Source organism: Biomphalaria glabrata, chromosome 16, assembly GCF_947242115.1.
Source record: "Biomphalaria glabrata chromosome 16, xgBioGlab47.1, whole genome shotgun sequence".
Taxonomy (NCBI): Eukaryota; Metazoa; Mollusca; class Gastropoda; family Planorbidae; genus Biomphalaria; species Biomphalaria glabrata.
Genome location: NC_074726.1, coordinates 13802418 through 13816582, shown reverse-complemented (window position 1 = coordinate 13816582; position 14165 = coordinate 13802418). Strand labels below are relative to the sequence as shown.

Sequence of the window (14165 nt, the reverse complement as noted above, 5' to 3'; positions counted from 1 at the left end):
CATGGAGCTCTCAGATGAAGATTCACGTTTGAGATTAAAGGCAAAGAAAGCTACTGCTGTTAAGGACCAAAAAAAAAAAACTTAATTCGGACACCATCGGACAAAGTTGTGTACAGTGGCTGTGATAAAATATGTAGTTCACAGCTAGGGCTGGCTAGTCACCATGGGCGGACTGGGTGTCAAAATCAGCCCGAGAATTACCATACGATTCGGCCCACCATTGCTAATGACAGGCATAAAACTGAACGGATATAGGCCTATGCAAACGTGGTTTTCAATAACGTATTGTATTTCTACATAGGCTAAGGGACTATAGGAACTCCCAATTTTGTAAAAAAAATATTCTACAGTACAATCGCAATATTTAAGTCTATTACATTATTTTGATATAACTAAAAAGGGTACAGAATAACACGTGATGGCTGCCTATTCGTTTATTATGCTCTCTGGAGTGTCCTCTTGATGGTCCCGGGTTCGAATTCAGCTTGCCGCCTACTCACTCCCCCCCCCCTACCCCAAGCCGTCCTGACTGATGTTTGGACCATTTTGAAGTAACAATCAAAGCATTAGAAATAAGCCAAACCAAGAATTTGGAAAGGAAGTAACGCTCCAAGGGATAACCAAGGTACCTCATCACCAAACTACCTTCTGAGATCGTTTATGGTTCAGTCCATAACAATTTCTTGTGAACTTCTTTATGACCAGCCTTCGACATGAAACTTTGCAAGTGTTCTACTGCTATGATGCTTTTTAGCTTATTCTTGACATGCAGAAACACGCAGAAATCTTATTTCACAAGTTACATAAGAATATTACAGTAGTACATGTTTACAACTAGGCCTAACTCATGAGCATAACTGATGATTGCAAAATATCCTTCCCTCAATTAATAATTCATTAATACCCATTGGGACAGATATTACTGGACAGCACTCTTTGCTACCATCTCCACAACAGCCATCGTCCTTATAGTGTCACATTTCTAGTCATTAATTCGTTGCGTAAAGTGTTAACGCTTACTCAGTTCATTCAAAGTCAATTAAATAACATTCTTGTTTCCAGACCCTACTCCACTGTGTCGTGATCGCATTTTGAGATACTTAATTATTAAAAGACATCCGAAGTTGTATCTCAAGGAATTAGAGAGTTTAAATATGCATCTTTGTGGATACGAGTTACTGTTTCTACTTAGATATCGAGGCACGATTTCCTGGAGAGTGACATTTTCCACCGCGAAAGTTTTGAGATTCAGCATCGTATCTAGATTGTTGATGCTAAACTGTCGAGGAAATCAGTAGTTGTATTGCATCTGTTATAAGTTTATATGGGTACAAGACAATCCATTAGTTGGAGATATGTATCTAGTTGTACACAGTCAAGTCTATAAAGGTTTTTACTTTAATAAAAGGTAAAGGGAGGCCAATTACGTTTCCTGACATTTAAAGAGCTCATTTGATAGTCCAACCAGCACACCGATTGTCAGCCCCTGGTAGCCACGTGAATAATCCAAGGCAGTCCAAGGGAAATAAACGAGATGGCACAGTCGCGTGGAGATGCACTATTCAAAAATTAAACAAGCAATATATTAAAAAACATTTTTTTAAAACAAAGTTTATATAAAGGATAAGAACCACACAATTATTTCCATATCTCTTTCAATATTGTAAGATTTAGCTTCCTTTTGTTTCTGTATTTAATAAATGTAATTAATTACCACCAATTAATTACATAATTGGTTATTTTTTTTTATTGATTAATGTATTGTCTCTGACAATAAAATATAACGTAAAGTTTGAACTTTATCCAAGAATGGGAAGTGGGAAGAACTAAAGTGCTTTGTAAAAAAAAATAATAATAATTGATACCTCTACAGTTAATATAAACAAGTTAAACTTCACAGCCAACTTTAAAATTACCCAAAAAATATTTTAAAAATTGCTAAATGTTGTATAACTATTGGAGAAATATCTATATACAAAAAACAAAAAAAAAAACAGAATACTTTTCTATAAAATTGTATTGTATAAGTAAGCATGATGTATAGTAATTCTCATATGTTTATAAACACTGTCAATGTAAAGTCTGTAACACATTATGTTAAAACATTCAAAAATGACAGTGTTCCATCAGCCCAACTCAATGTAATATTTACTATTTATACAAACTGATTACTCATTTCATTACTCAGATGCTTAAGACTATAAAAGAATGTCAAATTATGGTACGATATAAATGCAGAAATTATTGATCAATATTTTTTTCTAATTACCTATTCCAAACCAACGATTGAATTACAAAAACAAAATTGTAGTTTACCTACAAAAAATATGAAACAAATGAACACTCAAAAGAAATATTTTTATGGCAAAATTAGCAACTTATACTGCGCCTGCAAAGAGTTAATATTAAATACTTGATTTCCAGTTAATTAAATGATTTCATGAGATCTCTAGTTATTGTTAGAGATCAAGATTTGTCTTATTTTTAATTTATTATTTTTTTTAATCATTGTCAGCATTTTACATCCCTTATTTGATTTTTTCCCCACTGAATGACTGTCATCATGAAGGGTAACAACAATTAAGACAATTTACAAAAGAGTTTAAATTTCAAAACATTTCTAAAATCATGAAAAACACATTTTAAAAAATAATTTTAAAAACTAATGATTCAACCAAATTACAGCATTAAAAAAATATTTCCAGTTCCCTGCTGCCTGTAGAAGTGATCCACAGAAATAGTTCTTCTATTAAATTACACATTATTTCTAAGCCAACAGTGCCATAAAACAAAAATTGATTGTATCACATACAATGCATTCAGTCACACAATTTTTGTGTTTAGAGTTCAGTCTGAAGGTTCTGAGTACACAGAAACATTCCTTCTCTTGAATTTCTTCACAGCACAGCCATTCCCAGAGTTCTTCTCAGATGCCAGCTGTTCAGAGGCTACTTCCTGGTTTTCCCCACCATCACTGCTCCTTTTCTTCAAGGAAAATGAGGCTGGGGGGGAGGACAACATGGACGAGTCGAGGCACAAGCCTGACATGCCAAGGCTGGAGCGTTCAGACTTAAGTGAGTAGGGAGCTGAGATGTCAGTAGCCGAAGTGTCAGCCTCTTTAAGCTCAGGTTCAGTGTGAGCTGCAGCGGAAGCTTCATCACACAAAATGTCTGAATCATGCAATGAGCGAGAGCTGCTTTTATTTTTCTGAGCAGACAAAATGGATAAGAACTCCTCATCATCATCCTGTATGGTTATGTTTCGAGGGTTTCCTTTCACCCCTACTGGGCTTTGATATGGTGTCGATGTAGCAGCTGTTGATAGATTTAGAGACTCGCCGCTTTGAAGTAAGGAAAGATCTTTGGCTGTATGAAAGCTGTCCATGTTTGAGGAGGTGCTTGTTGATAAACCAGAGATGTCCAGTGTGCTGTCAATGGTACTGGGCATATCTTCATCGCTGTCATCATCCACCACATCGTCACCACTATTGTCCTCCTCAGCTCTACTAGTGAGTCCGATGCGGCTCTCATCCAAGAGTTCCTGTGAAGTTTTCCCTAGCAGCTTGGCGTTAGGGTCAGTAATCTCCAGCATGGTGCAGAGGAGTGTGGTTTGGGGATTGACCTGAACACTAAGGGTTTGCCTCCTGCCACGAGCATGAATGTTCTCCAAAGGAGGGGATGTCGGTTGGAAGTTTTCTGGCAAAGTGAGATCATTACCAAACAGAGATGTTATGTTTTCAATTTCTTTCTCGGATATTTTAAAGTCAAATCTAAAAAAGAAATAGAATAAACAATATTAGGGTAAAATTTGTACAAATAAAAAGCAAAATAACATGTATTTTTTTTTTATTTAAATTTCTCTCAAGTAAAAACACATTAGAAATTATTTTAATGCTTGCAAAAAGGGCTGATGGAGGCACAGTGGCTGAGTGGTAAAGCACTTGGCTTCTGAACTAGGGGTCCCGGGTTTGAATCCTGGGATTTTTAATTTCGGGATTTTTGTGTGCCTCTGAGTCGACCCAGCTCTAATGGGTACCTGATATTAGTTTGGGGAAAAGTAAAGGCGGTTGGTCGTTGTGCTGGCCACATGACACACTAATTAACCGTAGGCCTTATAAACAGATGACCTATACATCATCTGCCCTATAGACCACAAGGTCTGAAAGAGGCACTTTACTTACTTACCTTACAAAGGGCTGATATTTCTTTCTAAGGCTGAAGATGGATGAAGGGCTGTGTTTCCCTTGTGATCCTATAGTAAAATCTTGACAGGAATTAGAACCTGAGGACCCCCCCCCCCCCCCCCCCCCCGCTCAGAAGCTCAGCCCTTTACCCCTCTGATACCTTGCCCCCTGTCCTTCTGTGGAGTAAACACCAATGGCTTAATCTAGTATCTTATACACTACTATAGATTACCTTTCTCTGCCACCAGGACCAGGCATATATCGAACTCTGGGTGTTAAGTTCAATAAATGATCTGTCAACTGGAGAATTGAAAGCCATTCTGCATCCAATTTAATTTTCAAACTTTCTTCTTTCTGGGGTACATCCACAACCTGAAAACATAATCATTACTTTCTATTCACACTAAATTTAGTAAAATTTTACTGAATAATTGCTTCTTAGCTACCTGGCCATTATATATAAGAATAGGCATTAGAGTAACATATATAGAAGAAGTTGCAGTAAAACAACATACAGCTAATAAATGCTTAGCAAAAAAACAGTCACAGACCATGCTGATGAGTCAGGAAACATCATCAGAGCTAAAAGGCTTGGAATATAAGGACTTTTGAAAAGATCTTTATAACCAAGTGAAAACTATTAAACAATAGCACAGTGTCAAGATGATGGTTGTGAAAGAGTTAGCATTAGTGCCTCTATCTGACTCACCATTAGTAAAGGGAAAGTATCATGGTTTATAATATGGTAATTGTTATAGTTACATTGGACTGGAGATTTTCTTACTAAAAGTTATTCAGAGTAATCTGCAATTTGTTTACAAACTTCTAAAAAATGCACAAATATTATTATATAGTTAGAAAAAAAGCCTAATTGATGAATACATGAGTATTCTGTACACTAGATGGTAGTTATAGCTTGCCATTTAAGGATTTGCCTCCTTCTAATCAAAATAATCAATACAATTATTCTGGTTATCATTAACATGCATAAAAGTCAAATCTAAAATCCACCAACCTGTAAGAAGTTCCGACGAGGTAAACATTTATCTAGTGCTAAAAACTTTGTTGATTTAGCAGATTGTGAGTCAGACAATACCTGGGGACACCAAAATAGCAGTGCAATTGACTGAAAATAGCATAATTTGATTAACTAACTAAGTAATCTTTTGATCAATCACAAATATTTGTATAATAAGTTGAGTATAATATAAGAATCTAGTATTCAGCTACCCAGGATAGTTATGAATAAATGATAAGAGTACTAAATGTCATGTAGATGAATTAAAGCATCAACTTTAAAATAGGAAGATTACACAGATTTAAAAAAAATGTTTCATTACAACATATTTAAGTGACTAGAAAAAAAACAAAAGAAAAATCAGATGAATGAACTAGAGTGGAAGGTCCTAGCCATGGAATTAAGATGTTACAAAAGGAGCTAGGTAGCACATACAAAGACCACATTACACATGAGGAGATCCAAGAAGAGCAATGATGATTGGGCTCTATGATGAGCTTCTTACTATTGTCAAAAAATGCAAGCTAAGACTGTAGGACCATATCACAAATTCCTCAGGACCCACAAAGACAAAAAAGAAAAGGAGAAGCAGACAAAAGAAGTGAATGAGAACATCAAGGGATGAACATCCTGTCAATGAAAGTGATTCTAATTATAGCAAAAGATCGAGAGGAACTGAGAGATTATGTATGATGCCTCAATGGTCTAACAGATTTAGGGACAGAACACAACAAGTCATTCATATATATATATAATATATATCGGGGGTGCGGTGGTTAAAAAGTTAAGCAGTCCAACCAATTCTAAAGGCTGACTTTAGTTGGGGAAAGTAAAGGTGGTTAGTTGTTGTTAGTTGTTATATAAATTAGTAAAAACAAAAAAACAACATAATAGAACACATTAATAGATAAACTAAACCCTCATAACATATAATAAAAAATCTGAATGCATATTTTGACAAACATAACACTTGGTGAGTCCTGCGCCAAATTTTTAATATTTTTTTTTAATGTCTTTCAAATTATGTAGATAGAGAATAATTAAGTAAAAGTGAGCTTGCCTACCTCATGTTGTACATGAGCAACAAACTTGACATGAAGGTGAGCAGAGAACCAGTATGTGGGCTTCAAGTGTGTCATCAGCTCTGTTAGGGCCCAAGAGCCAAGTTTATTGTCTTCTATTTCTTTTCTAATTTTTATAAAAAAAGAAAAAAATTTAAAAGAAAAAAAACAAAAACAAAAAAAAACTCATACTTCTAAATCAGAAGCAACATCAAAGTTATAAAGTGTTCAGCTGTGAAAATGAGGCTCTCAAGTGATTTGTGGACATAATGAATCAGCTTAGAAGCTGATTTGTTTTTACATTTTTTGGATGTTACTTCAGAATAGAAGATCACATCCTAGTCCAAACCTCCCGCAGGGCAGATATGAGCCCAGTTAGAAGCTGGGATCATTCGAATTGCCACTGAACAAAATTAATACAGACAATTAAAAGAATGTTTTAAATAAGGCAACTGTGCAAGACACAATGGTCAATTTTACAACACAAAACAAAAAAAAAAAAAAAAGATATATAAAACCAAACAGTCCTTACTGAAAGAATGGCTTTTTCTTTATAAGGCCTGCAGTATCACCATGATGATAGATGCCTCTCGGCCAGTCATGTGACAAAAATATATCCACTGGTCTTGTAATCTGCTTCAGCCGAAAAACTTCCAAGTTGCGGACATGGTAGACACTTTTCTTTGTCCCCTCATCATATGGAGCACATTCATGATGACCCTTGTTGTAATCATGACCTTTGTAGATACCAGATATTCCACCGATGCGAACACCTCCAACTTGTATGACACCAGCATAGCCTGAAAATGTATTCTTTGTTTTACAAATATTTCCCAGTTTAAATATGTTACTAAAACTAATTTGCTAAATCACACACAATGAAAGGTTTTGATCAAATTTAGCAAGGAAAAAACACAAACCCATGTAATAGATATTGGGTGCCACCCATCCCCCATAAGGCAGCTCTTGAAGGTAGTTAGACGCCTCATGGTTTCCTCCAATGAAAACTGTCAACACAGGTGCCACTTTCTCTCCACTATAGTATCTAAAGAATAAAAAGAAAAAAAAAGATGAATGGAGTAAGTGTTGTGTAACAAATGGGTGGCTTTGTGAGTCTGCTCATATGTCTTAAGTCTATAGTCACTTGAATCCTTGCCTTATTAAATCTTGCTTTTGAGAATGCTAATACAAATAAGTAAATTTAGTTTTGCAGAAACAGCAGTGCATAAATTTAGAAAACCACTGCAAATACAAATAGATAGTACACAAGAAAAAAAAAATTAAATTTAACAAAATTTGTAATATACATATATATATATTTGTTTCATCAAAAGGGTAAAGTTTCAGCTTAAAGGCAATCACAGGACTAGTAAAATCAAGACTAGGATTTAAAGTGTAACGAAAGTAAACACAGAATACTTTTGGCAGTTTAGAGAGAGGTCAACTTTAGTTTCTGAAGTAGATATTTAACTTACTGACATCTCTGACGGTTCCCTTTATTATGATTTAAACACCTTATTCATCAGCATCGAGTATTTTTAGCTTTGTTGGCCTTTGCCTGTGTTATTTGATTTAATTATTTGAGGGTTACCTACGTTTAGACTTATCAGCACAAGAAACAGAGCAGAAACACCTAACGTATGGATATTGAGACCAATACCATTAGTTGCTTTCCCACAAAAAATTGTCTTTTAAAGTATATATTTTTAATTAATTTCTTTGCAAATTGATAAAAAAATCTATATTTTTCTGTTTATAACAACAATCAATTTTTATTATATTGATTAGAAATATTTGCATAAAAACACAAATTTAAAATACTAGTATTTATATTAATAATTTTTGTAATGTAACAGATATCTATAATTAACAAATAATTAAATTGACATCCAATCATGTTTGGCTGATATATGGAAATGAGTTTAGCCTGCTTCCATTAATTGGAAAGTGATTAAATTGAAACATTTTAATTTTTTTATTTTACATAAAACGTTTTTATTCCAAAAAAATGAAAAACAAAATTGTACCATGTATAGACTACTGACATGATTATTTCACTTACTTGTAAAATGTGTTCAGTTGCTGATATTTTGGTGGGACTGCCATCGCTTGAAGGTCATCAAAGTTCCTAACTGACTGAAAGTCACCACAAATAAGCAGGAGATCAACCTGAAAAAAATATATATTACTAGAGATGCAAAAAAAAAAAAAATTGTTGAAAGTTACATGAATAATAAGGGAGAGGGATGTGATGACTGAAAAGTAAAGGGATTATCTTCCAAACCAAGGACTCTCGAGTTTGAATCCTGGGATTTTAAAACTCTGATTTTTAGAATTCCTCCTTCCCCAATTTCACCCAACACTAGAGGATGCCTGTCATACATTGGGGAGGTAAGGCAGTTGGTTGTTGTGCTGGCAACAAGACAGCCTCGCTAATAGAAAGAGAAGAACTTTACACCATCAACCCCCCTAAAGATTGAAGGTCTGAAAAAGGTACAAATATCAATCAAAGGGTTAGATATTAACCCACCCTTTAACTTTACAATAAGTAATATACATGGCAGATAGAAAGAGCTTACCTTAAAGCCATTCTGTTTTTCTAATTCTTTGATAGTTTCATAAATTTTGTCTAATTCCCCATGACAACAGCCTTCTACAGCAATTTTCATGATTCTTCTTTATTTTTAGCTCAGTCTGAGAAAAACAAAAAATTACATTAAAAAAATGTGAGAATATACATATTACAACTACCTAATTTTGTATTGACAGCACGACAATGTATGTTTTTGTAGTCTTTGTAGATCTAGTTTCAGTAATAGTATTCAAGTCAACGCTTTGAGTAGATCTCTAAGTCTATAATGATAAAATGTAGACAGTTTTTAAGAAGTTCAAATCTAGGGATTGATTTTTTTGTTCTAGATCTAGATCAGTGGTTCCCAAAGTAGTCTGTACAGACCCTAGGGGTCTTCAATATCATTCAAAGGGTTCTTGTAAAATTTAAATTGATTTAGTGGATCCCTGAACAACATCAGGGTGTATAATACAATTCTGTATTTCTAAACCCTAGGTTTAGTTTTTTAACAAATGATATATATATATTTATATATATTTATGATATATATATAGATTTAAGTTAAATCACTAGTAGACTGTAATAAAGTCTAGAACTCTAGAATAGAAGTAGATTTAGCTAGGAGAAAAAAAAACAGAAATGCGGAAGTAAATAAACACTGATAATTTAGAGATGGCGTTTTTGATGTGTTTTTTTTTTTACATAGGCTGCGCTTGGAAATTTATTACACTTTTGAATGAAATGTGAGAAGTTTTAAAGTTGTGTTATCGATTACTTTAGACTATGGCCTAATTAATGCATTTTTAGGATTTTTTTGAAAAAGTTAATTATCTTTTTTAAATTTAATATCAAAAATACCCCTTTGTTTTTAGCAATACAGGGTCCTGGAAAATAATCGAACATTAATTTTCTTTTCACGCTACTTTTACTACTAATACTAGATCTACTATGAAATTTCTTATTTAATAAGTTCTTATTTAATAAGTAGATCTAGCGTCTACGAAACTCAATTCCAACTTTTTAACTTTTGACCTGGGGGTGTGTCTTACAAGCTCTCATCTTATTTGTTTCATGTCAATTAATGTTAGCTCAAAGCACCACATAAAAAATCATAACTTTCTAACTGTTAAACATACAGTCATAATTTATACAATATTGGAAAGTTCTGTTAAAGTTTTTAATGATGTACTAACGAAAAATTGTTTTTTCAAAGATAAATTTTGTATTTCACCTCCCTAGTAGATCAATAATTCTAAATTATATTAAATGTATATATTAATAAATAATATATAATATAGATCTAAAAATTCTAAACGTATTATAAAATATTATTATAGATCTAGATAGACTCTATATTAAAATTAAGTACATAATATATTATTTATATTTATATTACTAATAATTACTAATAACTAATAGACTAGATAGTATCTACAGATCTACTCACTATATAGCCTCTACCTAGTATACTGTATGTGCTTAGTGAAGTCCTATACTATAGTTACACTATAGTACATAGACTAGACTGTCTAGACTCATTAGTAACTCTATATATAAATAGTATTACGTACATAGATATAGATCTAGTGTCAATAGAATATACTCTGTATTCACAGTATATTTAATTAATTTAATATTATACTGACTATATCATTATATGAAATATATATGACCTATTTTTCTATACAGTATAATTAATAATTTAATTAGATCTAGTAACTAGTATAATATGAAATAAATATAATAGATCTTAAGTAGTCTTAGGAGATGCTAGACGTCTATACTCTGACTACTAGTCTACTACAGAATAGAATATTTTTGTATATATATAATAGTAAATAGATCTAGAAAGTTGAATAGACATACACTGTCATACAGTAATCATACACCTAACACTTGAATAGTATGTTATACTAGTAACTATATATTATATATGGTAGTGTATAGTACTAGTACTAGACTCTATACACCTCTATGGATCTAGCTATTATACTATAGTTTACTATAGTAGTCTATAGACTCACTATAGAGTTATAGATTATAGATCTAGATCTAGACTTAGATCTAACTAATATTAATAGAATTACTTGTGATACTTTCAACTTTGTAACTTTTGACAAGTTGAAGTTCGACGTAGTCACACTCACAGTAGACAGTGAGAGTATGAGTAACAGACTTACACTACTTACAGAGTAGTGTCACTTTTACTTTTATATCACTTTATTTTTTATTTACTTTTAAGTTTTATCGCTTTAGTTTAGTATCGCCAGCCCAATCCTGAAATAGACCTAGATTAATCTAGATTTCTATACTAATCTAGATTTAAAATCTAGATCTATAATTAGTATAATAAAGATCTACCACATGATCTAGACTAGATCTAGATCTAGAGAGAGAGATAGTAAATCCAAAGCTTGTTGATACACAATAATTCAAGTTCAAGTTTCGTTTATTCTTAACGGAACTTACAATTTTATTTTTATCGCAGTTGTACATGTTTTTTTTTTTTTTTGGGCCCAGTTTATTATTATCCAAACAACAACGATATTAAATAATAATGGATAATTATTAACTAATTAAACTTATTATAGATCTATGTTTTGTTGTTGTTTTTTTTTTCATTTTATATACCGTGTGTTGAATGCTATAGGTACAAAAGCAAAATTTAAAAATGCGTTTAAAAAATCCAACAAAGCTTTAAAAGGGGAAGAACTTCCGACATAACGTCTGTATTATATAAGATAAGATACAATATATATATGTCAATAATGTAGAATGTATTTACCTTTTTCTATATCAAACAAAATAATGAGCAGCCAATATTTAATTGACTACTTAATTTAATATATATAATTGATATATGTTTTATTTGGATCAATAAATAATGGTGTTAACTTAAGCAGAGAATGGATGTGGGAGAAATAGCGTATGCCCTATTCAGAATTGGTAACAGACTGACAGCGTTCGTTGATATAGGCTTTGTAAACAAATAAATACAATAAAATAGGTTTTACTTATATCTACTACATAAAATTCTTAGTCCTGATCACTCATAATTATGATCACTTATGCTCCCACTTGCCGTGATCGATAAAATACGAACATTTAACCTATTCTTACTTAACAACTAATAGCCATTTTCAAGATAGAAACCGCAACGGTTAAATTTACAAAAAAATGTTTTTTTATTCGCGATTTCTACAAACTATGTATGCCCCATAGACTTATATATATATGATATCTAGACTGGAAATCAAAAACAAATTCTTATCCGCGATTGATCTATTCACAGACCTATAAAATATAGAGATTTTTAAATACGTAACTTTTTTTCAAGCTGTAAGGGAAGTCGCCCCAACATAGACATAAATAAATATAGAATGGGAAAAGGAAATAACTTCATGTAACTTGAAAACATGTATATCTATTGTATTCGGATTTCCGAATTCTGAAAAAAATGAAAAATTACATGATCTTCAGTCTTAGAGATTAAACAAAACTCCTAGACATAAATAAAGTACACAGAAATGCAAGTCACACATTTTCGTTTCATAAAACTCTATTATCGGCCAGTCTATATTTATTTATGTCTATGCGCCCCAATCAATCTTTTCTGTCTTAGAAAAGTAATGAGATTTTGTTTTCAAAGTTTAGAAATAATGCAAAATCATTTCTCGGATTTTCTTTAGAATGGGCTATTAATCACAGAACTATATATTCACGCAAATAAATGAAACAAGGCCATTTCCTGTTAGTTTCCATTGAGATAATGTTTCAAAAATCCTAGGTGGATTATCCTTAGATCATTGTGATTATCAAATGTGTTCAAGATAATTCATCAAACATCTGTAAGAAAGCGTGTGTATGTAGAACAATTTTAAAACGACTAGACCTACAAGTAGTCTTCTATTCTAAAGCAAAAATTAATAAAAGCCCTAAAAATGTACCCTACCTGTGCATGTTTTTTCTTAAGTGGGCTTATTCTAAATAAGTTGACGCTCTAGATCTAGATTGACTAAATAAAAATAAAAATATGTAACGAGTGAATTAAGTTGCGTATTCAGATATTTTTAAAATAATTGTTGTTCCAATGAATATATTCATATAGGCAAGGGCCAAAAAGTGTATTGTTGGGGAGGGGCGTTTTATGTGTGGGTGTTTGTGGGCATTATTATACAGGCATATTAGAAGACTACAACTGATGGACCTAAGAAGTGTTTGTGCATACTCCATAGTATGGGTTTGAGGGCCGTTCGATTTAAGGAAAAATAAAGGGTACTAATAGAATATGAGGGCTAGAAAATTGTGTTAGATATAGGGTAACTTTGTAATGCGGGGCATTTTATTTAAGGATTTAATAGTGTTCAAGATAATTCATTGGTCTGACCACATACCAAATACAGAAATCCTACATCAAGTCCGAATTTCAATGGGCGGGACATGTACTCCAACACGCCTTCCCAAACTACTTCTGTATGGGGAGCTGTGTGCTGGAAAGCGCTCCCGTGGTGGGGGGGGGGGGGGTCAATGCAAGCGCTATAAAGACACCATTAAGAGCTACTTCAAGGAGTGTGATATTGACATTCACGGATTGGAAACACTAGCTCTCGATCGCTTCTTATGGCGTGAAGCTGTGAATCTCGGAGTCTCGAAATATAAAGCAAGAAGAGTGACCAGGGCGAAAGAGTGCCGGGGCGAAAGAAGAAGGCCTATCTGCAATTGACCTAACCCACCCATGCCACATATGCGGCCGGCTTTCTAAAGCGAGTATTGAACTTAACAGTCATCTTCGAGTTTTAAGGATATGAGAAATGTGCTCATCTTCGATCGCGAAGGAGGAGCTATATATAGCACTGGTATCTATACTACTAAATCATTTTAAGCTTACCTTTATAAAAATGTTAAGTCCCAATAAGGGTAAAGCCTCTATTAGTTTTGCGTAGTAGTCTGTTTTTGTCACTCTTAGTCCTAGATATTGAAAACTAGAAAAGTTCTTGAAAATCCAATGTCACTAGATATATACATTTAGGTAGGCCGACTACTTACTAACAATGTCGCTTAAGTTTATCACAGCATTATTATTTATAAATCCCACTTAGATTATTTCCCCTTTCTATGTCGCCTAACGCCACCTTTTCCTCTTCTCGCTGGACTGAACCCACCACATTGGTGACCACGTTGTCATGCTCCCCTTGACGCAGGAAAGACAAACACTGTCCTAGTAAGGCGCTGGTCATAGGCGCCTTGTGTCTGCTGGTCATCAATGATCCCACCTGGACATTATCAGGCAAACCTACCCCACCCCGCATTTCCGGCCATGCTTCACTCTTT

At 33.3% G+C, this 14165-nt stretch overlaps 1 protein-coding gene across 3 annotated transcripts; it reads right to left on the bottom strand.

Moving 5' to 3' along the window:
- Positions 1-1999: 1999 nt before the first annotated feature.
- LOC106052422 (lariat debranching enzyme B-like) lies at positions 2000-11293 on the bottom strand. Of its 3 annotated transcripts, none has more exons than XM_056014659.1 (9): positions 11196-11293; positions 8842-8956; positions 8325-8431; positions 7183-7307; positions 6795-7062; positions 6266-6389; positions 5199-5279; positions 4416-4555; positions 2000-3769 (listed from the first exon to the last, which is right to left on the bottom strand). In XM_056014659.1, the coding sequence occupies exons 2-9, from the start codon at positions 8929-8931 to the stop codon at positions 2848-2850; spliced, it is 1857 nt and encodes a 618-aa protein (XP_055870634.1). In that variant the 5' UTR covers positions 8932-8956; positions 11196-11293; the 3' UTR covers positions 2000-2847. The 3 variants fall into 3 exon arrangements, with proteins under 3 accessions (XP_055870634.1, XP_055870632.1, XP_055870635.1); XM_056014657.1 differs by having other exon boundaries at positions 11070-11281; XM_056014660.1 differs by lacking the exon at positions 11196-11293 and adding an exon at positions 10922-11021.
- Between the last annotated feature and the right edge of the window lie 2872 nt (positions 11294-14165).

Bases quoted from the DNA above. Each gene is read 5' to 3' on its own strand.
- LOC106052422 (XM_056014659.1), bottom strand. From the start codon at position 8,931: ATGAAAATTGCTGTAGAAGGCTGTTGTCATGGGGAATTAGACAAAATT. The intron at 7,063-7,182 runs GTTTGTGTTTTT...ATACATTTTCAG, and splicing joins ACCCAATATCTATTACATGG to GCTATGCTGGTGTCATACAA. The intron at 4,556-5,198 runs GTTGGTGGATTT...TTATGTTTTCAG, and splicing joins CTCGTCGGAACTTCTTACAG to GTTGTGGATGTACCCCAGAA.